At 36.2% G+C, this 27,821-nt stretch overlaps 1 protein-coding gene across 3 annotated transcripts in view; it reads left to right on the top strand.

Moving 5' to 3' along the window:
- RGS22 (regulator of G protein signaling 22) overlaps positions 1–27,821 on the top strand; it is a 133,560-nt gene that overhangs the window by 25,347 nt on the left and 80,392 nt on the right. For all 3 annotated transcript variants that reach the window (XM_072949535.1, XM_072949537.1, XM_072949536.1), the window contains exons 7-14: positions 1,124–1,253; positions 2,998–3,607; positions 5,124–5,285; positions 11,432–11,600; positions 15,260–15,393; positions 20,571–20,682; positions 22,122–22,244; positions 23,057–23,158. In XM_072949535.1, coding sequence (XP_072805636.1) covers positions 1,124–1,253; positions 2,998–3,607; positions 5,124–5,285; positions 11,432–11,600; positions 15,260–15,393; positions 20,571–20,682; positions 22,122–22,244; positions 23,057–23,158 — 1,542 coding nt within the window. The remainder of the gene's footprint in view (positions 1–1,123; positions 1,254–2,997; positions 3,608–5,123; positions 5,286–11,431; positions 11,601–15,259; positions 15,394–20,570; positions 20,683–22,121; positions 22,245–23,056; positions 23,159–27,821) is intronic.

The following is a 27,821-nucleotide window of genomic DNA, read 5'->3' as shown; positions in this document are numbered from 1 at the left end:
TTGAATGAACATGTTATTGATAATAAATGACTTAGCTTTGGAGGAAGGAGAAGAGGAAACAAAAGGAAATTAGATTCAAAGCTTTTATCTACCCAGGAAACCTTACCTTGAAGAGGGGCAGTGACTACACAGATGGCACCTGTCACTTCTCTCTCTTGCTTTTGGTCTTACTGTGTGGCCTAACTTGTCTTGCTAATTCTGCATAATGACCAGGGAACTGTATCTACTCCATTTGAGCCCTGCCTCCTCTGTGAATGTTCCTCGGGTGAAGGGGCAACCAGCTGACTCAGCTGGAGAAAGGAGAAATGAGGGCAGTGCTGGACACTGCCTTCTCTGCTTCGCTTGAATAACTTGGGTTATCCCAGAAAGATAGGTGAGGACATTACCCAGAGAAGTAGAAAGAGGAATTTTCCCAAGAAATCTGAGATGGGGTTTCTTAGGACTGGGGTCCTAAAAGCTGCAGGTCAGTTTGGGAATTGGTCAGCTGGCTCAAGAGTACACAAAAGAAAGGAGCAACTGAAAACTCCATCCAGGGGCAGGTGAGTCAGGAATCAGCCTTCAGGAAGCATCCAATCCAAGCCAAGTCAGGAAAACAGAATCTAAGACAAAGGGGCAGATGAGCTTAGAGAGGTTTCCAGTGCTACTGACAGTAAATTTTTGTCATATTATGGACGCATTGTTAAAAACACTGAGCCAGGCCAGACAGAATCAGGGGCATGAAATAATTGGGAAAGTTGTAAATGGGAACAGCTGGCAAAAGATGCATCCAAAGACTGATGAGCCTTGGTGACTGCTCAAGTTAAAGTTAGATGGCATGAGCTTGTAGTGATTACAGGAGGCAAGGTTACATGCTTCTGGGGGCAGAGTGAAGAATGTGATAAGTATTGCGCTCACCTTTTCCCTTTGGTCATCTGATGCGAAAATAATCTTGATTGAAATTTCCTTACCATTATTTGCAGCTAATGAATCTTTCTGTATACAACATTCTTTTCTTTCATGGCATAATTTTTTGTTTACATATTGTACTATGCAATTGGCATATTATCATAATGACTTGTCCAGGTTTGTGATTGGAAGAATACTGCTAATCTTATGTTAAACAAATGTGCTCCTTTCTTCGTAGGCGTCGTATACTCAAACAAAAGATTGGTTTACATTAGCAAAACAAAGTCAGCAAACAGTATCAACCTTTTCATTACCATCTTGTGTGCTCCACAATAAAACTGAATCACCAGTTATTTCATCTGTTTCTGGTAAGCAAAAAAGGACGAGAATGACTTAAAAACTGCTCTTTAAGCCGCTTTTGTTATTGTTCTAAACTTATAGCATGACACTTAGTGGATGGGGAGAAAAATTGCCTCCCCCTCCAACTTTACTTTTTACTGTTTTTCAAGAGACAGCTTGGTATAGTGAAAAGAGCGTGAGTTTAAACCCAGCTCTGATACTTATTAGCTTGTGACTTTTGTAAATTATTCCACTTCTGGGAGTCTTGCTTTGTCATCTGTAAGATTAAAATAATGATATATGCATACTAAATGCATAGAAAATGCCTGGCCTAGTGTTTGGTATCTAATAGACAGTCAATAAATGTTTGTCTTTATTTCCTATCACAGTTTACAAACTCTTACTAAGCCTTTGAAATAGAATACAACCCTTCTCTCCTCCCGAAAGTGAATAGTGATTCATGGAACTTGAGTTTTCCTTTTTTTAAGTTCAGACTATTTTTCACCTTGAAAAGCAGATAAACTTCTACTGTGGGAATACAGACTTTTCTTAAATAAAAGGAATCTTCCAGAAATGAGAGTGATTAACATGTATAATATTGCTAGGCAAAAAAAGAAATCTAGCAATGTGATTCAGGAGGGGAACTCAGCAGTTCAGTGATAGTTCTTACATGTTTCCTTTGAGAAGTATAAGCCACCTCCAGGGGTAAGTCTGGATTCTCTGGAACTGAACCTAAATCCAGGTAAAGAGGACAATAACCTTCCTAATTGAAAATAGCTGAATTTATGGATCTTCTTACTATCTCCCCCAATAGTAAAGCAGGAAATTGGAGAGTAAAGGTAGTCAACAGGAAGAGAAAGGTGAACAGGAAGGTGGTGAGCAGAAATGCCGGCCTTCGCTCTGCCTCCGCGTCAGTGGGGTTGAGTGGAGACTCAGTATCCTTTCACAGGTTTACGAGAATCTTATCTTAATATTGGCAAAATTTGATATATTTATCTTCAATAAAAATTGTGGTGAAACATTTCTGGTTCACTGAGATTTGAAACCTCTTGCTGAGAAAATTGAGCATGCACATCAAGGTTTGCCATGAGAAGTGAAGTATTGATACCAGATTTTTCACTGATTTCTGAAAGACAGAAAATAGGAGCTAGACTGTATCTTTAGAAAAGATGTAAAAACATTCCGTTTCTATTTGTAAGCCTTCAGAAGGGCCTTATGCAATTTTGTAATTTTTAATGATAGTTTGTAAGTGTAGTAGTAATTGAATCTTTCTGATAAAATAGTGAATTTTAAAAAATTACTAATATGACTCCAGTTCTGATCTTTCATCTCATCATCGATGGTGGCTTATTTTATTTTACCATATACATGAAATATTAAAGCACTGTAGTTATTTGATGTACACATTCTAATTCTTTAATAGATTTGGCATTTATATGTTGACATTCTCTAGCAGCCTGAACTATTGCATTTTAAAAGTGGTATAATGTCTTTTTGGAGATCCTCTTTATTAGAGATATCAATTATTTAGTTCATCTGCCACCATTATCCCCTTTCACGTCCAGGGAAGACATGGCTAATCCCTGCTGGCAGTTTTTTCTCTGCTGGTCCCAAATGTGGGACCAGCAGTTTAGAACTCCTCACAACATAGGTCCCTGTAGTCACAAACTGTATTAAACCCATTTGCCATCCTAGCTCTATAACATCCAGTTAGTAATTTAAAAAATGTTTACATTCATACCTCACCTAATAGCCTTTTATGATTTAATACAGAGAGTTTTATTTTTGATGATGGAGTTCACCCCAGGATGAAAAAGGACCCATCTAAAGCCACTAGATTAATTTCTGAATTTGAAGAAGATGGATCTGTATCTCTACAAGACACTCCTTCTCAAGCTCTTCTGAGGATATACCTTGAAAAGAAACAGGATGTTGATGAAAGCCTGATACTGCATTTCTCAACATGTGAAGAATTTTTAAAATCTTATATAACTTTTATTTTGAGGGTGGCAATTCATCAAATTCTTGGAGCTCCGCTTAGAGAAAGCCCAGATTATATAAATTTCAACCATGTAACAGAAGTGGAGCTTGATGAGTATTTGGGGCCTACCTCTGGCAGGAATGTTTTGCTAAGTGAAATGGCTCAAGCCACAACGGAAAAGTCAGAAGAAATGTTAGAACAAGGAATTTCAAAAACTGAGAGCATTGGACCAGAAGGCAGGGCTGACTGGTGTGTTTCTCACAAAACTTATGACATTGGCAATAGAAAGGAGTTCGAAAGATTTAAGAAATTTATAAAAGGTACTTTGGGGGAGAGATACTGGTGGCTATGGATGGATATTGAGAGGTTAAAAGTTCTTAAGGATCCTGGAAGACGTCAAAGGTATTTCTATTTTTTTTTGTCAATGGTTTTAAAACTAAAGAATGTTAGTTTGAGTTATTTAAGCACAGGCAGAAAGCCTGAAATAATATATAAATGTAATTTATACTTTTATAGAAATGAATAATAAGATTTATTTTATTATAATATTGATTTCACTAGTTCTGTGATTTCATAGCTTTCAGATGCTAATAGTAGCAATTATTTGCTGTTAAACATAATGTTTCTCCCCATAGATTCTAAACTTAATTTGAGATTAATCATTCTTTTTTATTTTTATAATATTCCAATGATAGATTTTTATTAAAAAAATGATCAGTTATATGACCACAGTGGCATAAGATACCTTACATGAAAGATATCTACTACGGTTCCTAGCAGTGTGCTTGGTTTAACAAATTCTATGCTCTTTAGGTGGATGCCACCTAGACATTCGTACCTGAATGAGTTCATTTCCACTAGATAGCATGCTATATGTCCTCTAGAGAGCCTTGTTAAGGTCTGAGGGGGTGGGTGCAGGTCTTTGGCTGCTCCATATGTTTTGGGTCATTGTAAGTCTTAAGAACCTTAAGAGGACCCTGTTTTAGGGAAGTCTTTATTGTCTGTGTTCTCTGGATCTTCTGTGAAACAGCTCAGCTAGAGTAGACTTCTTCCCATTTAAGGGTTTGACTGAATATGTTCTCGTGACTGGGCTATTCCAGTTATCTCAGTGGCGTTCAGATCATAAAGCTTATTGTTGTACATAGTTACAAGAGCAGGAGTTACCAAATGGTTGATTATGAAGCATGACCTGATTGATCCTGGGGTGGAAGGCCACTACCACTTTCCAAGTCACGTTAGGGAAGGTATTATGCAAGCCACCTACACTGGTTCTTTAGAATTAATGCTGTATTAGTTCTATTGTTGCAGTAATAAACTACCACAAACTTAGAGGCTTTAAGCAGCACAAATGAATTCTCTTACAGTGAGAAAGTTAGAAGTCTAAGATGGGTATGAAGGCTGCAGTCCTTCTGGACGCTCTGGAGGAGAAGCTATTTCCTTGCCTTTTCCAGCTTCTGAGGCCACCTGCTTGGTTCGTGGCCCCTTCTCCCATCTTCAAAGCCGGCAGCATAACGTCATCTCTCCTCTCTGACCTCTGCTTCTGTCTCACATCTTTTCTCTCTCACTTCTGCCTCCTTCTTAGAAGGACACTTATGATTACATTAGGGCCAACTGAATAATCCGGGATAATCTCCTCAAAATCCTAATCACATCTGCAGAGTCCCTTCTGTCATGTAAGGTGATAGTCTTAGGTTCTGGAGATTAGGATACTGCCATCTTTGCAAGGCCATTTGTTGTCCAGCCTACCAGAAATACCCTTCCCATTTCCATACCTATGAGAAATATTTGTATCTCCACATTGGTACCCCTGTAACTCACTTTTGGTTTTAAGATAGTTCATTACTTGTCTGAAACATTTTGGAAGTGAAAATATTTGGCTAGTTGACTATTGGATCAATGTGTATATGTTTTATTTCAGACATCTTGAGAAGATGAAAAAGTGCTATCTGGTGAGCAGTGGAGATTGCTACCTTTCTGCAGAAATCTTATCAAAATTTAAACTGCTAGATGGATCTCAGTGGAACGAAGGACACTTAAAAAACATTCAGTCTGAGGTTGTAAAACCCTTACTTCTTTATTGGTAAGAAAAATAAAGTGAATCAAAGTTATTTGCTTTCACTTTTCTTAAGCTAGTTACAAGTTATACTTTTTTTGTCTTAAGGATATATTATATATGGAAATTTGAAATGACAAGATTATTATATCTTTGGCCTTCCTTAAAGTATCTATCCTTTAGATAGTGGGAGTTTGGGAACCTTTAAATCCATAATAAGACTGGAGACTACTTAAGCTCCTTTTTAACTTTGTGAGCCCGTCCTTCTACACCTGATGTTTTTTATGCTCAGTATCTCGTCAAATTGATGTGTGTGTCTGTGTGTGTACATGTAGCTAGAGTTAGATTTATCATCTCAATAAACATTTTTGAGCACTTACTGTAGGCTAAGTGCTGTACTACAGATACCAAGGTAAAACATGGTCAAGTCTAGTGATTCTAGTCTAGTGGGAGGAACATGCATGTGAAATAAGTATAATACAGAAAGTGTGGTGAATGCACAGGATACAGAGAAGGAGTAATATTTCCCCTGGGACTCAAGGGACACTATGCAAGAAAAAGAGAATGGACCTAGAGAAGAAATGTGTGTCATATGAGGATCAGTGAGCTGTCCATTGTGGCCATGATGGAGCTGATTGTGTCACTTCTCTGCTCTGAATCTTTCAATAGTTACCCCAAAGCTTTCAGTATAAAGTTCAGATTCCTTAAGTTAGCAAATATGAGGTCATTATGATTTGTCCCTTTCCTACCCTTCTAGCATTATCTCCCATCTAGGATTTCCAGATTTCTTGTATACTTTGTATTTTTCCATATATAGAGAGAATATTCTTTTTCTCTTTCTTTCTTTAAAAACTTTTATTCTTAAATATTTAAGACATGCAGAAAGGTATAAAGTATACTATAGTAGGCACCTATGTACAAACTACCAAACTTAATAAAATATTAATCCAGTACAAGCTTTCATTTTTAAGTTAACTTTTCATTTTGAAATAATTGTAGATTCATATGCAGTTATAATAATAATACAAAGAGATTCTGTATACCTTTCACCCAGTTTTCCTCAGTGATAACATCTTGAATAACTGTAGTATAATATTGCAGTATAAGAAATTGACATTGATATAACTCGCTAATCTTTTTTTCATTTTTTTCACCAGTTTTACATGCATTTATGTCTGTGTGTGTATAGTTAGTTCTGTATAATCATGTGCATTTTCCATTACAGTCAAGATACAGAGCAGTTGCATTACCACAAGTATCCCTTGTGTTGCCCTCTTACAACCATACCTACCTCTTTCCTTTCCCCCTTTCTTTCCATCTCTAACTCCTAGAAACTACTAATCTATTATATAAATGAAATAATACAATATGTAATTTGGGGGATATTTTTTTCATTCAGCATAATTCACTTGAGATCCATCCAAATTGTTGTGTGTATCAATAGTTCTTTTTCATTGCTGAGTAGTAGTCTATTGTATGGATGTTATACATTCATTCACCCATTGAAGGACATTAGGGTTGTTTCCAGTCTTTTGACGTTACTAGTAAAGCAACTATGAACACTCATGTACAGTTTTCTGCATGAACATAAGTCTCCTCGGGATGAATGCCCAAGAGTGAGATTAATGGGTCATATAGTAAGTCTGTTTTTAGTTTCAAAAGAAACTGCCAAACTAGTTTTCCAGAGGTGATGTCCCCTTTTACATTCCCACCAGCAGTGCATAAATGATCCAGTTTCTCTGCATCGTTGCAATGCTTGATGTTGTCACAATTTTCTTTTTTAGCCCTTCTACTAAGTGTGTAGTGATGTCTCATTATAGGTTTACTTTGCAATTCTCCAATTGTTAATTATACTGAACATCTTTGTATGTACTTATATTCCATTTGCACATCCACTTCAGTGAAATACCTGTTTTATCTATTTTCTAACTGGATGTTTTCTTTCTTCTTGTTGATTTTTACAGTTATTTTTATATTCTAGGTACTAGTCATTAGTTAGATATATAGTCTGCATATATTTTCTTCCAGTCTTTAAACTTCTTAAAAGGTTCTTTCAGAGCTCCTGAGTTGGTGAGCACGTAGAGGTGCTGGGAAGGTGGTGCATCCACAGCCCTTGCCCTGTGCATTTCTTCTATCTGGCTCTCTCTGTGCTATATCCTTTAACAAAAAGCCAGTAATCTACATTAAGCAAACAAGTAAAATATTGTAGATAATGGGAACCAGAATTCTCATCAAGGTGGAAGAGAGTTACAAATGTGTCAGAGAACAGACTGAATCCTGTGGTGATGAACTGGAATTAGAGGTGCAAATGGAAAATGCATCTTGCACAAGCTCAAGTTACCATACTCAATTGTGAAGACTAATACACTGAAAAAACAGGACAAATCAAACAGGCCATGCAGACAAGAAAGAAACAACTTGTGAGAGAAAGTCTAAGGTTCATCGTGTGTGAAATTTTCCCTGGTGGAGGGGAGTGTATTGGGGGCTCTCTAACTGAAGATTTTCACATAAGTTTTACTCCAAATGTTTCATTAGAATAGAAGCAGTTACCCTCTTGGGCCAAGTTTATTCAACGAATGCGACTTTTCTATGTCAAATGTTGCTGCCTGCACCTACTATTAAGAATAAATATAACCGTATCTTAAAGACCAAAAAAAAAGGTTTTTTAATAGAGCAAAATTTAAAAATTTGTTGAGATCCAGTTTTTCAGCTCTTCCTTTTACGGATTATACCTTTAGTGTTGAACGTAAGAACTCTTTGCCTAGTGCTGTATTCTGAAGATTTTCTTCTTTGTTTTTTCTAAAAGCTTTGTAATTTTTTTTTCCCACCCTCTACCCCGCCCCCCCCCCCGGTAACCACAAGTCTGTATTCTCTGTCCATGAGTCCATTTCTGTCCTGTATTTATGCTTTGTTTTTGTTTGTTTGTTTGTTTTTGTTTTTTAGATTCCACATATGAGCGATCTCATATGGTATTTTTCTTTCTCTTTCTGGCTTACTTCACTTAGAATGACATTCTCTAGGAGCATCCATGTTGCTGCAAATGGCATTATGTTGTCGGTTTTTATGGCTGAGTAGTATTCCATTGTATAAATATACCACCTCTTCTTTATCCAGTCACCTGTTGATGGACATTTAGGTTGTTTCCATGTTTTGGCTATTGTAAATAGTGCTGCTATGAACATTGGGGTGCAGGTGTCGTCCTGAAGTAGATTTCCTTCTGGGTACAAGCCCAGGAGTGGGATTCCTGGGTCATATGGTAAGTCTTGTGTTTTACATTTAGATCTGTGGACCATTTAGAGTTAATTTTTATATAAGGTATGAAGTTTAGGTCAAGATTGAGTTATGGTTTCTTTTTTTAATTGCTTATTGATATCTAATTGCTCATCCTCATTTATTGAAAAGCCTGTTTTTCCTCTTTCTTTGTTTTACATTAACATACAGTAAAAGCGAATTATATAGATTCACATAACCAACCACCATGACAATCAATGTACAGTTATCCTCCTAAGAAACTCTCAGACTTCTCTTTTGTCATTATACGCTTTCTGCACTCCTAACTAAAGCCTGGCAACCACAAATCTGTTCTTTGCCATTATAGTTTCATCTTTTTCAGAATGTCATAAATTAAGTTATACAGTATTAACTTTTGATATGCATTTTTCTAGTTATGTTAGTGATGTTGAGCATCTTTTCATGAGACACTTCCTTCTTCCTCTCACCACACACCAATATCATGCAGGTCTTATGGCTGATTGTCTGTTCCCACCTGCTTGTATTTTGGTGTTTGTAAAGATACTTTATCTTATGAAGGTTTTGTTGCAAGTGTTGTCCATGAGTTTTGGTTTTGCTGTCTAGTTGTGCTGTCTCTTTTTATGATGGGATTCTGAGAGGTAAAAAAAACAATATGACTGACAGTGCCATTTCCCTAGAATCCTCTCTTACCTTTTTTTCTTGATCTAGCTAAACCCTGCGTATTCTTTAAAATTCAAGCTAAAACATGAACAACCTATGTAACCACCATGCTCTTTGGGAAATAAAGCATTGCCAAGACCCTTGAAGGTGCCATGCTAATCACAACATCCTCACTCCCATCTTAACTTTTGTGATTATCATCTTGCTTTTCTTTATAGTTTTACCAACCATGTATGCAAATAAATCCCTAAATGTATGTTTTTATCAGCCTGTTCTACAGCTTTATAAAAATGGAATCATGTTGCATGCAATCTTTTGTGTCTTCTATCAGCAGTATATTTGTAAGATTTGTCTGTAACTGTATTTAAGAGTTTTATTACTTTTTCTTGTTGTGTATAGTATTCCAGTATGTGACTATACTGTAACTTACTGGCTATTTCTAACATTTGTGTTGTTTTCTCTTTTCACAATTACAAGCAGTACTGTACACATATCCATTTTTCCAAAGTAGTTGTAACAATTTGTACTTCCACTAACAGAATATGAGAGTACTCATTGCTACAAATCCATGATGACATCTAATATTTTCAGATTTAAAGATTTTTGCCAGTGTGTTTGGTATGTCATTGGTGTACTGTGTTTTTAACTTGCATTTCCTGGATTATTGGTGAGATTGATAACCTTTTCAGTGTTTATTGGTCACTTGGATTTCAACTTTCTTGAATTGCCTGTTTATCTTCTTTGACCAAGTTTCCATTGGTAGATACATAAATTGACTGATTGATTGATAGATGGACACACACACACACACACACATATGAACACGTACATAAATATATATACATATGTTTACACTCACAGTTTCTTGGATACAGTTCCTTTAGTGGTATTATGTGACAGATATCTTTTCCCACTCTTGAGGGCTTGAGAACTAAGACGTGTACAATCAATGTACATGAAAACTGGTATGACAGAAGCATGAAAAAATCCAATACCAGTTTAGTATTGACTGTGAAATGTAGTCTACAATATTTGATGAATTCACATAGTGGCTAATAAGAAATTAATGCAATGAATGAAATTTAGAATGCAAGGTTAAATTAGTAGGGGTTAGTAGGGACTTATGGGGTCATATGAATATACTGTGGTGATGGGAATCAGAAATTGAGGTACCTAGATTTCTTTTCCAGCACATGTATGATTTATTTGATAAGGATCTTGTAGATATGCCCACTTGTTAGCATGAAAATGAGATAATTTTAGATGCTTCCAAGTCTGCAAGTAAAGGTTTAGAAATATAGTGTAAAACAACCGTGCAGATCTTTACAAGGTGTTTTCTGACCCTAAACTAATCATGGACTTTTCTCTTCCACCCATAATCTGTTTTCACATCCGGGAAGTATCTACTTTCTTCCTATTTTAAAGGGAAGCACTATGGAGTGGGAATTAGTCTTTGGGCCATCCAAACTCAGGGGGAAAACCTAGTCCAAGATGCAATTAACAGGCCCTGGCAGCTGAAGTTAACCCTGTAGCCAGTATAGAGTTAGCCTACAGACTGAGTACCAGAATGTCCATCCAAGTAAGTGCGGCCTTGATATTGTGCCCAACATCCTCTTTCCTAAATTTCTGGCAGTAGTGTTGGTCTTTCATGTATATAAATTGTTGTAAAATTAATTCTTACTTTCAAGTTTGAAGCTTGAAAACAGATCATATGAATTATAACCCTCTTTAGTAGTATACTTAAGCATTATAAAAATGTTTATATATATACATTTAAGTGAAAGCAAGTTTATTTCAAGAAATGTTTATATATTTTAAATATTAATTTCATCTACCAGTTTTTTAATTTTATTTTTTGTTCATCCACCAGTTTTTATTTGATACTACAGATAAATTCTAAACTGCTTAAAAATGGGTCCCAGGTGCATTTTATGTTTGTTTTGCTATAAACTAAAAATAATTTTTAAAAATTCCTTCTTCAGATAGATATATAGATTTCTTTCTCTTAATAATTTGGATATTTTATAAATTGTTTTTTCTTCATGCATATTGCTTCTTTATATAAGTGAATGTGACTTCAGGCAGTTGGTATAGAATAACATTTGGTTGGGGAGGGTTTAGACAACAGAAAAAGAAGGAAGTATTAGAAAGGGGTATGGAAGACTGGTTGTTGTGACCATGGGTATTACACATTTGTTAGGCTTTTGATTTTTGAGGCTTGTTGCCTAATTTAATCTTAAATTTGTTTTTCCTCTACCTAGGGCACCAAGATTCTGCATTACTCATTCATCCTCAACAAAACATGCTAGCGCTGAACTGAAGCTCTGGCACCTTCGTCAAGAGAAACCAAGGAAGGATGTTGACCCTTTTCCACAAATGGCAACGCTCTTGCCATTAAGACCTAAATCGTGCATTCCACAGATATCTGAGGTGCAGGCAGAGTGTACATTGATACTTTAATCTCATTGTTAAGTTTGTAGCAAAATACGCATGCTTGAATTTTGTACACTAGTACTTAAGTTTAATCATAAGTTCTTTTGTTATATTGCTGTTAATGTACATGGTGCAACAATTAGGAAATAAGAAAACCGATGGTCTGTTCTCCATCAAGCAGCCAATGTGGTCTTTTAAAAATACATGATTATGGCACTCACTTGCTCAGAATTCTCTGGTTGGCCTCCTTTCTCATTCAGAATAAGAGCCAAGGTCTTTACACAGCTGTCCACGCTGCTGCTAACTTCCTGACCTCATTTCCTACCACTCTTCTGTAACTGACTCCACTCCACACTGGCCTTATTGCTGTCCTTTGAATACACCAAGCAAAAGCCTGGGAGTTGGCACTTTACTTGGAGCACTTGCCCTTCACTCATTTTGGCGTCTGCTCAAATATCACTTAATCAGAGAGGCTGTCCTTGACTCTTCTGTATAAGCACGCGTGTAGAGCAGCACTGCTACCCTCCATCACTGTCCTTTGGATCACATGATTTGTGTTTATTGTCTTTCACCTCCTACTAGAATATAAGGGACTTTTTTGTTAACTGCTTTTCCTCAGTGCCTAGAACAGTGCCCAGCACATAATAATTGCTTAATAAGTATAAATTGAACAAATAAGTGAAAAGTAGCAACAGCAAAATTAGAAAGAGTGAGAATTTTTCACAACAAGGAAGAATAAAATAATACAAATTTTCTTCTCTTTCTGGGGAAAAAGCCCAGAAAGAGAAGAAAAATTAACCAATTTATGGAGAAGAAGTAAATAACCCTGCATGCTTTGACACAACTACAAAATAAATGTAGCTAAGATATGCATTTCAAAAGAGGAGAAACTTATTAATCTTTGTAACCTTTAAAGGTGTCACCCAGTGTTAAGTGTTATTGGCCGTAGTCAACCCCTTCAGCAAAGATTACTTTATGATTAGGATATCTTATTTTTAAAAGGTAGAAAGACGTATAATATAGTTTTAAAAATTCTACATCTACAAGTAGTGTTTTAGAGCTGGAAAGATCTTAGATTTTCTGTCAGTGGTTTCTTAACTGTAGATACATATTAGAATCACACAGAGAGCTTTTAACCATACCGATGCCTAGGTCCCATCTTCAGAGATTCTGATTTGATTGATCTAGACTGGGTGGGAGTCATTCTGTAAAATCAGGGGGTTGGCTTAGAACTGAGGTTCTCATCCTGCCTGAACATAGAGTCACGTTTTAGAAACTGGATTTTAATAAGATTCCTAGGTGGTTTGTATGCATAACACTGCTGTAGGCTAGTGGTTCTCAAACTTCAGCATACCTAAGAGTCACCGGACGAGCCTGGTAAACTAGACATCCTGGGGCTCCACCTAAGGAAGAAGATTTAGTAGGTCTGGGGTGGGGCCCAAGGATTTACATTTCTAACAAGCTCCATCTGAGGTGAGCCTCTTGCTGCTGGTCTGGGGACCACTGTTAGAGTTAGTGTCACTTTAGTGAACTAATGGTGGCCTTTTTTATGTCATTTGTGCTACCTTCTTAGCCCATGTGACTTTGTGACCTAGTCACCAAGTTAATACACATCTTAAACATGTAGTGTAGAAAGTACATCATAACACATAAACAGATGGCACTTGTGCAGCATTTGAGAGGCAAGGGAGAAACAAGTAATGTATGGTTAACGAAAGGAACTTGAATGAAAGAGCAATGCCAGAGGAGTGGGGGGAGACTGGCTTGTGTGTGGTGGTATAGACAGGACTGACCTCGTCTGTTACTTCCCTTCGCTTTCTTATCATCACCATGTGTCGTCATGGATGTTTTCTAGTTGGATAACTCATTCTGATCTCACTCTGTTTCTCCTTGGTGGAAAACTGTCCAGGGAATGGAACTCAATTCCATTTTCTTTATTTTCCTCTTTTAAAAGTTAATATATCATTTATGTACAGTAAAATTCACCTTTTTTAATGTACAAGATCTATGATTTTTGACAAATATATACATTGTGTAACTCCCATCACAATCATGATACAGAACAGCTCCTTTACCACCCCCCCCCGCTGCCCCCCACTTCTGCTGTGTCCTTTTGTCAGTTTTTTCCCCATCAGTTTCTTTCTGGCTTACTTTTCTAGCTTTCACCCAAGCCAGAAATCTCAGAAATTCTAACTTAGGCCATTCTCTCATTTTAAGTGTAATACACTTAAGTTTTTTTTTAATACTAAAATTTTTTTCTTGTGCTAAAAAATATGACGTAGAATTTAATTCACCATCTTAACCATCTGAAAATATATACTACAGTAGTAAGTATATCTGTATTGTTGTGAAACAGATCTCCAGAATGGCTTTATTTTGCAAATTTGAAACTGTATACCCATAAAACAAATCCTCCTGTAGCCCCTGGTAACCACCATTCTACTTTGTTTCTATGAATTCGACCACTTTTAATAATCTCAGCTCCCTGGGTCCCACTCATTTATTGAGCGTTTCTTAATGTCATGCTGTATTATGAACTACTAAAACGGATGTGAGCCCTGAGACATGGGAAGTGATATGTGAAATGTACTTAAGTAATTTAATTTACAGAATTCTTAAAAAAATAGTAGTAGTTGTTAGACACCTAGAGTGTATACGAGATTTTTTATTATTACTTCTGGATAATAAAACATCACAAATATATTTCTTTCACTTCAGCAGCATATATCACATTCTAATTGAAGTTGACATGTAAGAGAAGTTTGTTTTTCAAATTATAAACATAATAAAACCACTGTACATTTGGAAACTGAAGAGACAGATTACACCTGTCTCACCAACTTCTAGACAACTTTATTTTCTCTTAGGCTTGTGACTGTTTAGCTTTAATATACTTATATTTTTGTATTCTGATAATTCCTTTTAACATCATCAGTATTTTTCCATGTGTGTCATAATTTTCATAGCTCTTACTTTTAAGTATTATATAGTGTTACATTTATGTATATCTCATACACAGTTAATTATTTCTTTCTCCTCTCTTTGGACAGTTTGTACTTTTTTGTGTTTGTACTTTTTTGATTCATGCATGTAGCATCTCATATTCTAGATTTAAATATTCACTTTTACCATAAAGAACATTTAAAAGTGGAAACAATACCGATGAAAATAAAATGTCCAAAAATGAGAGGAAGTAGCCCTGTTAAGATAAAGGTGTCTTATGGACCAGTGCTATCCTCATCCTTCACCCCACCACACCACCACTTGCATTCCCCACCCCACTCCCCACATACACCCATCCACATCCACACACAGCACTAAAACCTATTCAGTTATGGAATAAAGAAATGTTTTTTTGCAAAGTTCTTCCTCCAGGAAAGAGTCTTTTTTCACAATGATACAAGGATATACAAGCCTTTGGCTTTTTTCCCCTTATACTTTAAATAGTTGTAGGGATTTCAGCCTGCTGGTTGCATAAAAGTGGGAGTGTTTTTATTCTAGCCAGAAGCATAGTAGGTGGTAGAGTGAAGGAAGAAATCCTCTAGTGATCAAAACAAATTTGAAGTGTATATGGAGAGCTATGCTTTTATTCTTTGTCTCCTTTTTCCCCCATTGTGCCCATTTTTCATTCTGTTCATTATCTTACTACTTTTTAGAAAGAAAAATCCAGTTTATTGCAACTTTCGAAATCTCCCAAGAAACCACCCAGAGTAAAAACAGCAATTCAAAAACCTTTGAAGAGTGAGTCTTTGTATCCAGTTTCTTCTAAGGAGGATGTGACTGAGAAAGGGTAGGTGCAGCTTTTTGTGTGACGTGCTTTTCTGCAATGGTAAGATTTTTGAAGAATTTAAAAATTAAATAGAAATTGAATACTGATTTTGGCTGTTCAGTGTCCGTTGAGGTTCCATATGAGTTTTAGATGGATTTTTCTATTTTTGCAAAAAATATCCTTAGAAAGTTGGTAGGGGTTGTATTGACTCTGTAGACTGGTTTGTGTAGTATTGAAATCTTAACAATATCAAGTCTTTCAATCCATGAACATTGGTATATTTCCATTATGTCCTCTAATTATTTCAGCAATGTTTGGTAGTTTTCATTATATAAGTCTTTCACCTTCTTGGTTAATTCTGATTTTGTTCCTTTTCATGCAATTTTAAATAGGATTATTTTCTTAATTTCTCCTTTTTTAGTTCATTATTAGTGTGTAAAAGTCAACTGATTTTGTGTAGCGATTTTGTTTCCTTCAACTTTACTAAATTCATTTATTAGTTCTAAAAGTTTTTTTGGTCAAGTCTCTAGATTTTTCTCTATAATCATGTCATCTGCCAACAATGACAGTTTTACCTCTTCTTTTCAGATTTGAGTGCCGATTATTTTCTTGCCTAGTTGCTCTGGCTAGGGCTTCCAATATACTACATTCAATAAAAATGGCAAGAGTGGGCATCCTTGTCTTGTTCCTGACCTTAGAGGAAAAGCTTTCGGCTTTTCACTGTTGAGTGCGAGGTTAGATGTGGCTTTGTCGTATATTGCCTTCATTATGGTAAAGTACGTTCCCTCTACGCTGACTGTGCTGAGAGTTTTACTCATGAATGGATGTTGAATTTTGTCAGATGCTGCTTCTGCATCTGTTGAGATTGATCATATGATTTTATACTTCATTTTTTTAATGTGGTATATCATATTGATTGATTTGCAGATATTAAAGCATCCTTCCATCCTTAGAGTAAGTCCCATTTGAGCATGGCATGTGATCTTTTAAATGCATTGTTGAATTTGTTTTTTTGTTTTTGTTTTTTTTTGTATTTTGTTGAGGACTCTTGCATCTGTGCTCGTCAGGAATTTTGGACTATGATTTTCTTTTCTTTTCTTGTAGTGCTCTTGTCTGGTTTTGGTATCAGGGTAATGCTGGCCTCATAAAATGAGTTTGCAAGTATTCTCTCCGGTTCTATTTTTTGGAGGAGTTTGAGGATTGGTATTCTTTAAATGTTGGTAGAATTCACTAGTGTAGCCATCTGGCCCTGGACTTTTTGTTTGTTAGGGGTTCTGATTATTGATTCAGATGTCCTTACTAGTAGTTGGTCTATCCAGATTTTCTATATCTTCATGATGCTGTCTTGGTAGGCTGTATGTTTCCAGGAATTTATCCATTTCTTCCAGTTTGTCCAGTTTTTGGTGTTTGATTATTCATAGTAGTCTCTTCTGAGTCTCAGTATTTCTGTGATGTCAGTTGTAACGTCTCCTCTTTCACTTCTGACTGTATTTATTAGTCCTCTCTCTTCTTTTCTTGGTGACCTAGCTAAAGGTTTGTCAGTTTTATCTTTTCAGAGAACCAGCTCTTATTTTCATTGATATTTTCTGTTGTCTTCTTAATTTCTGTTTCATTTGTTTTTGCTCTGATCTTTGTTATTTCCTTTCTTCTAACTCTGGACTTTGTTCTTCTTCTCCTAGTTCCTTGAAGAGTTAAGTTAGGTTGTTTATTTAAGATTTTTCTAATTTTTTTGATGTAGGCATTTATCCCTATGAACTTCCTTGTTAGACTACTTTTACAATATTCTGTTTTAGCATGTCATATTGCCATTTTCATTTGTTTGAAGATATTTTTGAGTTCTCTTTTTTTTTGAGGCTTCAATTGGATGTAATGCATACCATATTTTATTTTATTTTATTTTATTTTTTTTACATTTTTTATTGATTCATAATCATTTTACAGTGTTGTGTCAAATTCCAGTGTTCAGCACAATTTTTCAGTCATTCATGGACATATACACACTCATTGTCACATTTTTTTCTCTGTGATTTATCATAACATTTTGTGTATATTTCCCTGTGCTATACAGTGTAATCTTGTTTATCTATTCTACAATTTTGAAATCCCAGTCTATCCCTTCCCACCCTCTACCCGCCCCCCCCCCCCCCGGTAACCACAAGTCTGTATTCTCTGTCCATGAGTCTATTTCTGTCCTGTATTTATGCTTTGTTTTTGTTTGTTTTTGTTTTTTAGATTCCACATATGAGCAATCTCATATGGTATTTTTCTTTCTCTTTCTGGCTTACTTCACTTAGAATGACATTTTCTAGGATCATCCATGTTGCTGCAAATGGCATTATGTTGTCGGTTTTTATGGCTGAGTAGTATTCCGTTGTATAAATATACCACCTCTTCTTTATCCAGTCACCTGTTGATGGACATTTAGGTTGTTTCCATGTTTTGGCTATTGTAAATAGTGCTGCTATGAACATTGGGGTGCAGGTGTCATCCTGAAGTAGATTTCCTTCTGGGTACAAGCCCAGGAGTGGGATTCCTGGGTCATATGGTAAGTCTATTCCTAGTCTTTTGAGGAATCTCCACACTGTTTTCCATAGTGGCTGCACCAAACTGCATTCCCACCAGCAGTGTAGGAGGGTTCCCCTTTCTCCACAGCCTCTCCAGCATTTGTCATTTTTGGATTTTTGAATGATGGCCATTCTGACTGGTGTGAGGTGATACCTCGTAGTTTTGATTTGCATTTCTCTGATAATTAGTGATATTGAACATTTTTTCATGTGCTTTTTGATCATTTGTATGTCTTCCTTGGAGAGTTGCTTGTTTAGGTCTTCTGCCCATTTTTGGATTGGGTTGTTTATTTTTTCCTTATTGAGTCGTATGAGCTGCTTATATATTTTGGAGATCAAGCCTTTGTCGGTTTCACTTGCAAAAATTTTCTCCCATTCCGTAGGTTTTCTTCTTGTTTTATTTCTGGTTTCCTTTGCTCTGCAGAAGCTTGTAAGTTTCATTAGGTCCCATTTGTTTATTCTTGCTTTTATTTCTTCTAGGAGAAAATTTTTGAAATGTATGTCAGATAATGTTTTGCCTATGTTTTCCTCTAGGAGGTTTATTGTATCTTGTCTTATGTTTAAGTCTTTAATCCATTTTGAGTTGATTTTTGTATATGGTGTAAGGGTGTGTTCTAGCTTCATTGTTTTACATGCTGCTGTCCAGTTTTCCCTATCCAATTACCCAGGACATATTTCACAGAACTAGAACAAATCATAATAAAATTTATATGGAACCATCAAAGACCTAGAATTGCTAAAGCATTACTGAAGAGAAAGAAAGAGGCTGGAGGAATAACTCTCCCAGACTTCAGACAATACTATAGAGCTACAGTCATCAAGACAGCATGGTATTGGTACCAAAACAGACATATAGACCAATGGAACAGAATAGAGAACCCAGAAATGAACCCACAAACTTTTGGTCAACTCATCTTCGACCAAGGGGGCAAGAATATACAATGGAATAAAGACAGTCTCTTCAGCAAATGGTGTTTGAGTTCTCTTTTGATTTCTTATTTGACCCATTGATTGTTCAGTAGCATGTTGTTTAATCTCCAGATATTTGTGAATTTTTCAGTTTTGTGATGGATTTTTAGTTTCATACCATTGTGGTCAAAAGAGATGGTTGATATTATTTTAATATTCTTAAATTTATTAAGGCTTGTTTTGTGGCCTAACATATGATCTACCTGGAGAATGTTCTGTGTGTGCTTGAGAAGAATGCATATTTTGTTGCTTTTGATAGCATGTTCTGTAAATGTCTATTAAATCCATCTGGTCTAATGTGTGTCATTTAAGGCCAATATTTCCTTATTGATTTTCTGTCTGGATGATGTGTCCACTGATGAAAGTGGGATATTAAGTTTCCTTATTGTTGTTGTATTGCTGTCTATTTCTCTTTTTTGGTCTGTGAATTTGCTTTATATATGTAGGTGCTTGTATATTTGGCACATAAATGTTTACAAATGTTGTCTCAGAATATTAAGGCCTGAATCTTTGTGATTCTCTTGGCCATTCCTTTATAGTCAGTGGTGTTACAGCTCCTGACATCAAGCTTTCACATCATAAAGAATGAGGAGGGGCAATATCCATGAATCCTCTCCCTTGGTTAGGAAAGCAAGTTCTCATAGAAGCTCTGCAGCAGGCTTCATTTTATATCTCATTAGTCACAACTGCATTACATGACTACCCCTCCACGCATGGAGTCTTGATAAGTGAATGTTTAGCTTTTTAGTATTTTAGTGGTGCTCATTATAGAATCGTGCCACTGGAAATGGGTGTTGAGTTAGCCAATTCACAGTGTCTGCTACATGGGGAAGTGGAGACTAAAGCATATTGTACCTACATTTTGTTTGAGAAGAACCTGAGGAACCTGCAAAGTAATCTGCTGGTGAGTTGGAGTCGGGGTAGATTGGTGTGTTGGAACAGGCACGTTTTGTGGCACTGGAAAATGAGGTTTAGAATAATTGCAGTGGGCTGTGGGAGAGGGAGCTGGATAAGAGAACATAAAAAGATAATGTCCAGAGTCATTATTCTAACTCTAAAGTCTTCCATTATCTCATCTCAGACTGCTAATATAAACCCTTATGAATCCCACCTGTTGTGAGGATTAAATATGATAATATGAATTTTATTTGGCACAATGATTGCTTTGTAGTTTAGTTCTTAGTGTCCTCCTACCTTAAGAAAATTAGTTAACTTGCTGCATTTTAAACAAGACTTTCCTTGCCTACCTTCATATATTGTTCAGTATTCTTATCTGAAGAACGCCTCTAAATACACACACACACAGAATATGTCTAACCCTTTTATTCAGGAAGAATCTAATTTCTTTAATTACTAATATAGCTTAAAGGAACTTCTCAGTCTTACACTTGCATAGTTCTATTATTCAGCCCAGTCATTGGGCATCTATAATATGTTCTCGAATTGAATCAGCAGTTATCTTCTTGGGAGTTGTCTTTGTATATGACTATATATAACTTTCTATATGACTGCTTCGTTTTTTCAACTACCTCTTGAGGGCTGGACCTGATGCTTATACCTTTTTTTTCTAATTATTTCACAATGCTTGGAAGAAATCTCCTAATATTTGATGCCATGTATACCAAAGGTGCCTAAAATACTTGTGATCTCATCCCTATAATTTAGGTCAAGGCACATGTCAGAAAGCAGAGTTATTCGTTTAACATCTTTTACTGACATTTCTGAATGTCTGAAGCCCCAGCTGGATAGAAGGTATACTTATACAGAAGAACCTTTGGTAAGTATTTTGAGGACCGATTAATCTGATTTTTCATTTACCTAATCAATTTCCCCTGATTTTAGAGAATTTTTAATTGATTTACCATAGTAATTTTTTCTTTACTGAACAAAAATTTTATTTTTTCCTTGCAAAAGGATTTTTATTAAAAAAAACACACGTTATTTCCTTTTGTAGAACTATGTTGCTATATACTCCATTGGTTACTGTTTTGAAAAACACCTATGTTCTGGTTTTGGTATGATCACACCTCAGACACAAAATAAGATCCTCTAGGATTTTTGTTGAATATTTAACAGTTAAAAAAAGATGAAATTTGATGTTATACTTTGGAACCCTAGAATTTTTATAAAGCAGAATCTTTCCAAAGTGTGGCTGCCTTGATAATGTATATTTAATACATCAGTTCTCAGTGAGAATTTCACATTCTCTAACAATTATACTTTAGGTAGAAAGCTTGGTAGTCCTCATATAGCCTGAACACTTAGATATAATTTTGTACTATTTATTTTATTGTAAGCAAACAGTTCTCCTTTTCTTCTATTTAGTATTTCTTTTCCTACGAAAAAGATTATTGTAGTTTTGGAATGCCAGTGGTTAAACATCATAAAAACATTAAATTTTTTATGTTTAGGAAGATAGAGAGGCAGAGAGACATTGTAACAAAGAGAGAGCAAGGACCTGATTTAAATGTTAAATTGTTCATGCCATAGTTATCTTAAAATTACAAAGAAGTCTGAGTTCCACACAGCAGATAGCGAAGAGTTCATGTGAATAGTGGATGCCTTTGCTTGTTGCAGAGTTACTCTTATGCTTGGAGAAATAGCCAGCCTTCTGTGTCTTAAAAATGGTGTTAGGCTTGCCAGCGTCCTTGGCAGAGAAGCCCATAAACAGTAAAGTTTTATGAGAACTTATCCAGCCATTTATACTCTGAAGGCCATGACCTGTGTGGAGTGAGACTGTCCAAAGAGGGACCCCATAAGGACAGTTAATGAACAGCGCTAAGAGGCCATGAAGATATTTCTTTTTATAACTCTCTTGTAGCTATTACAGCAGCAACTCACAGCTAAAACAACAGTAAGTATGTAGGAAAGAGGCCACCAAGAGAGATTTGGAAGACTCCTAAAATGGTATCACTATGCCTGAAATGTGAAAATAGTTGAGGTTGGGAAGTCAGTGTAACATTAAGTTTGAAATCAGATTGGCTTATAACAGAATGAACTCTGCTGCTACGGTTGGCTCCAAAAATCAATCTTATGCGACAGTCAGATACAAACATACTGCATTAATTACATATATGGTACAAAAATAAAATAAAATAAAATAGCTCAATGGGGAAATGACAGCCTGGCAGAATTTATGAAATCCTGTTGTTGTACAATGCCATAAAAAATTACAATGTTTCTGGGTGGATAATGTACTTCTGTTTTGTTATCTAGATTAAAACCATGGCAGATGGTGCCTTGGGAGGATTTGACATGGAAAATTTGTTGCAATCTTTGTATGTAGAAAATAGAGCTGGATTTTTCTTTACTAAATTCTGCGAGAATTCGGGGAACAAGGTAGAAGATAATTATTTTAAATCTGACTTTACACTTCTACTTCATTTTAAAATGAGAGTTTGAAATAATTTAAGGCTCAAGTAATTATATTTGATGTTAAAATTCCCATCTCCTGGTAAGAAATTTCATGCTAAATATTTAGTAAAAATTTAAGTGTCTTAATAATAATTCTCTTTGGTTCACTAGCCTACTAAAATTACAAGGAGAAGTAAAATACAGATAGATAAGGATTGACTTGTATTATTAACAGTTGTTAACTTTCCTGTAACTTTGTTTCAATGTAATATATATTAAATTCAGTTGATTTTTATCAGTCCTTTAATTTTTATTTTTAATAATTCTAATAATTACAATTACAATGAATAGTGACAAACTTATTTCCAGGTTGTATGTTTTTTAGTTGTCACAAATAGTCTTCATTTTGCTCAGATGAAAAGTATTACACTAGCTCAGTTATTAGAGTAGTGTTTGATTCTGGTATAATGAACTTTTGCCCATAGATATCAAAATACCTTCAGATTTTGGTTTTATGCCAGAAGTAAGTGATTACTCTTTAATTATTAACTAGAACACTTATTATCTTAATGACCAATTATGTGAAAAAATGTAGATGCAGAAATAAAATGTTCTAGTGACAATGCCAATAAATATTTTGTATGTTGCCAGTTTGTGATAGAAGATTAAACCATCTTAAATTGAACATGATTTATAGTAACACCAAGGAGCTAAACAATTATTTATATTTGAAATTAAAGCTTTGTAGAGCTTTAATGATTGGGTGGTAATAATTTATGTACTTTTTCCATCTGCAGTTGTGGAAGAACAGTGTGTACTTTTGGTTTGACCTACAAGCTTATCATCAGCTTTTCTACCAAGAAACACTTCACCCTTTTAAAGTATGCAAGCAAGCGCAAGTAAGTAGTAAATAATGCTGGTTTAGTGTGAAGCTTTGAGTACACCGAGAAATAAAAAGTTGCTTCCAGCCCCAAACAAGAGAAATCTGGGAGTGTGGGGAAAAAGTGCAGTTAAATTGTTGCCATTGGATTACTTTATTTAAACGTCAGCAGAATATTGTTTTATAATCTGATTTGTGGGTTCTCATTTTTATCTGTTTTATTTGATTTGCTCTATTTTCTCTTTGCTGCCAATTAATTGTTCTTCCAATGAAAGACATCCTATTTTTTTTCCTAATTTTTGCCTTTTTGGTTGAGTTCTGAGTCATTTAAAAGAGAATCATGAAAGAGGGCTTATAATGAATCATTGAAGTGACTGGGAATGGAGGCATTGACCAAAGCTGTGCTCTGAGCTTCCTGCAGAAATCAGCTGTTGGGTATACGTAGGCTGTTGGCCTGTCTAAAGAAGAGGAAAGAATGCTGACTGACACTGTGCGGTGTAGACCCTGCATCATTGCCTGGGCTTCTGTGCTACACGCCATGTAACACAGATACGCCAAGTTGGAGAAAAGAGTATCTTAAGACCTCTCCAAAGCAAAATAGAGGAGGAAGAACAGACGATTCTCTGAGGAGAAGGAAAGGGAATGGAATTATGACTCAAGCTCACTTGTCTTCAGTTTTTTATTCTTAGGCTGTCCTGATCTTTTATGGAGAGACATCGTTAAGCCTAGAAAACTGCCAATCACTTCTGTACCTGTTGGCCACTTAAGTGCTTCTTATAACCTGAAATAACCCCATTCCAGGGGACCTTTCCCTGAACAATGCTGAACAGATTAGCTCTGTCATACTGTTTATTATCTTCCTGTTATCTTATTTGGGACATCAGAGAGTACTGCTGGCTATTCGTTGTAACTTCCACCACCCTGACTCCGGTATTAATAACTATGTTTTGTAAATCAGCCGACAGATCTTTGTACTTTTTACCATGAAAATAAGGGCTTCAGCTCCTACATAGCCCAGATCTGACTCCGTAAAATGATAAAATTATATCTCTAACTTGCCAATACCATTTTCTGAGACCACACAATTGGCTCTTCTGCTTGTTAATCCTTTACCTATAAAAGTACTTACTTATCTACTCTCTACTTATCCTCCTTCCCTAACCTCTTGCCCCTGTCTGCTAAAGTACCATCTGTTTTTATTATGTTTTCACTGCTACAAAGCTTACTCCTTCAAAATCTTCAGCAGCTCAGTTAAGCAGATTTTCTTGTTATGATTGTAATCACCATATTTCCATGCACTTGTAAAAGTGGAAATTCTGTTTGAGCATGGTAAATAGTAAGTCTTTGTAATGGCATTCAACCAGCTATAAATGATTATGAAGCAGGATACAGTCCCATTTTGGTTATTCTGAGATGGAGTATCCTGTTTTGGGATTAGCGAGGCCCATAAGCTGTTTTCTGTTCCCTACGTTCTCTTTTGGTGAGTAAAGGAGAGTAGGGGGAGGAGAGCCATGGAGACATTTGCTTTTAGGTTAATACAGGGAAATAAAAGGAGCAAGTAGTGTGATTTTTTTGGACTTGCTTGCTTTTTGTTTCTATGGTTACTTTATTTTTTGGTTAGCAAAGCAATTGTCTAAATTGGTTCAGGTTTTAATTATTCGAGATTTCTGTGCCTCCACAGTTGAGAATTGTTTCAAATACCATAATCCTGTGGATTTGTTTCACAGTATGAAACACCATTTCTTTATTCTTTAACATATTTTTATTGAGTTATAGTCATTTTACAATGTTGTGTCAATTTCCAGTGTAGAGCACAATTTTTCAGTTATACATGAACATGCATATATTCATTGTCTCATTTTTTTCGCTATGAGCTACCACAAAATCTTGTATGTATTTCCCTGTGCTATACAGTATAATCTTGTTTAGCTATTCTGCATATGCCTGTCAGTATCTACAAATTTTGAACTCTCAGTGTGTCCCTTCCCACCCCCTGCCCCCTTGGCAACCAGAAGTTTGTAGTCTATGTCTATGAGTATGTTTCTGTTTTGTATTTATGTTCTTCTTCTTTTTTTTTTTTTTTAGATTCCACATATGAGCAATCTCATATGGTATTTTTCTTTCTCTTTCTGGCTTACTTCACTTAGAATGACATTCCCCAGGAACATCCATGTTGTTGCAAATGGCGTTATGTTGTTGGTTTTATGGCTGAATAGTATTCCATTGCATAAATATACCACAGCTTCTTTATCCATCTGTTGATGGACATTTAGGCTGTTTCCATGTCTTGGCTGTTATAAATAGTGCTGCTGTGAACATTGGGATGCAGGTGTCTTTTTGAAGTAGGGTTCCTTCTGGATATATGCCCAGGAGTGGGATTACTGGGTCATGTGGTAATAAGTCTATTCCTAGTCTTTTGAGGAATCTCCATCCTGTTTTCCACAGTGGCTGCACCAAACTACATTCCCACCAGCAGTGTAGGAGGGTTCCCTTTTCTCCGCAGCCTCTCCAGCATTTGTCATTCGTGTACTTTTGAATGATGGCCATTCTGACTGGTGTGAGGTGATACCTCATTGTAGTTTTGATTTGCATTTCTCTGATAATTAGTGATATTGAGCATTTTTTCATGTGCCTATTGATCATTTGTATTTCTTCCTTGGAGAATTGCTTGTTTAGGTCTTCTGCCCATTTTTGGATTGGATTGTTTGTTTTTTCCCACCATCTCTTTATAATAGAAATGCTGTATGACTTCATTCAAGGGTACATTTGCAAGACAGATCTTTGGATTGATCATGTCAATGGCAGAATATCATCGGCTGGCACTGTGTTACAGTTGCTATGAACTTGATTTTTATATTGTTTTTATACATCTGACAAGCTGTATGGTAGGAGACCAAGAGTTGATTACAAAACACTTATATGCTCTTCTGTATGCTGGTGGGCAAATTATGTATCTTAAAGTTTTATTTCCTCAAGAAGTACTACAGAAATATCTGTAGGCAGACCAGGTGGGAGGTCAGTGACAGTGATTTGCCATGACTAACTCTGGTCCAAGAGTTTGAACTATAGTCCCGGGCACATCCTGAAGATTTTGTTTCACAGCTTTAAGACAGACTAATGTGGTTAGAAACCTAATGAAATGGTCTCGGCAAGGAGAAAGGGAATCACCACTATAGTGCAGAGGTACCGTCTTTGATTCTAGCAACAAGTTGCCAGGGTCCCATCCATCATTGCCAAGATTTGGAGCCCAGATTGCTGCCACAGGGAGTCCTGCTGCTTTTTTTTTTTAACATTACCTACTTGCTCCAGTGACAGAGCACTACAGTAGAATGAAGTACATGTGGGTACCACTGTCTTTTGTAACTTCTTCCATCTTTGTGGAAATCTTTCAAATAAACTGTATCCCAACAGAAACCATGCATTTAGAATTTACCACTCTCTATAGCATATACATTGAGATTAAAAAAAAATTAGTGAACCTGTATGATGCATAAGTATTATACATGTTTACACGTATGTAGACACACATACACACAAACATGTTCAAAATTTTAAAAAAATTAAATGAGATGGAGGAAGAGAAAAATTAACAGTCTCTGTCCTGTGTACCACCAGTTGTGGCCCAGGCCACACTGGAGCCCCTTCGGGCCATCTCCGCACAGCCAGCCCCAGTGCTTTCTCCAGGTCTTTCTACTGAAGCCCAGGTTTCAACACCCAGCTCACACACGCCCCAGCAGACGTGCATCTTGTGCTAGAGACTGCAGCAAGGAGGCCAGGACTCTCCGTGCTGGTCTTTCTTTGTTCTGCCTGCCATGAGCAGGCTGCTGCACTCTCCTCTAAGCCTCTGAAGCTCCCTGTCTGTCCCAGCTGAACTCCCGGCCAATGAAGGGAGTTTACAGGGTGAGGGAACCTTTCCTCTTTCACAGGTCTCTCCCAGGGGTGCAGGTTCCATCCAGATTCCTTTTTTTTTTCCCCATCCTACCCAGTTCCATGGTGCTCTTTCTTGGAGTTTTGGTCGTATGAGGTCTTCTGCCTGCATTCAGTAGGTATTCTGTGAGAACTGTTCCACATATAGATGTATTTTTGATGTATTTGTGGGAGGAGATGAGCTTCGTGTCCTACTCCGCCATCTTGATGTCTCCCCCTTGTATGGCATTTTAGATTTTGTTTTATTGCCACCAAGTAGTCTTCACTATTTTGTTTTTGTCAATGCTATGTAGATTTATTCACACTGTTTTTTTTTGTTTTGTTTTGTTTTGTTTACGATTGCTTTTAGGATCTTTTCCTCCCTCTGGGTTTGATTTCTGAAGAGTGTCTTTTAGTAGGTTTTTCATCAGGATTTATTGGTGGTAAAAATTTCTAAGATTTTGTTTGTCTGAAAATGTCTGTTTTATTCTCTCAATAATCATTTAGATGAATATAGAATTCTAGGTGGACAATTTTCTCTCAGCACTTTGCAGATTTTATTCTTTTGTTTCTAGTTTTTGTTGCTATTATTGAAGAGTCTGCTGTTGCTCTTTTAAAGGAGGATGTTTTTTCTCATTGTTTACTTTTATGATGTTCCCTTTGACTTTAGGATTCTGTATGTCACCTACATGTGTTTACTACCATTATCTTTCTTGGGTCTAAGTTGCTTCTAGAATCTGAGGAATCATGTCTTTCATCAGTTCTGGAAAATCCTC

This window comes from Vicugna pacos, chromosome 25, assembly GCF_048564905.1.
Source record: "Vicugna pacos chromosome 25, VicPac4, whole genome shotgun sequence".
Lineage (NCBI taxonomy): Eukaryota > Metazoa > Chordata > Mammalia > Artiodactyla > Camelidae > Vicugna > Vicugna pacos.
This window is presented reverse-complemented; position numbering and strand designations above follow the sequence as displayed.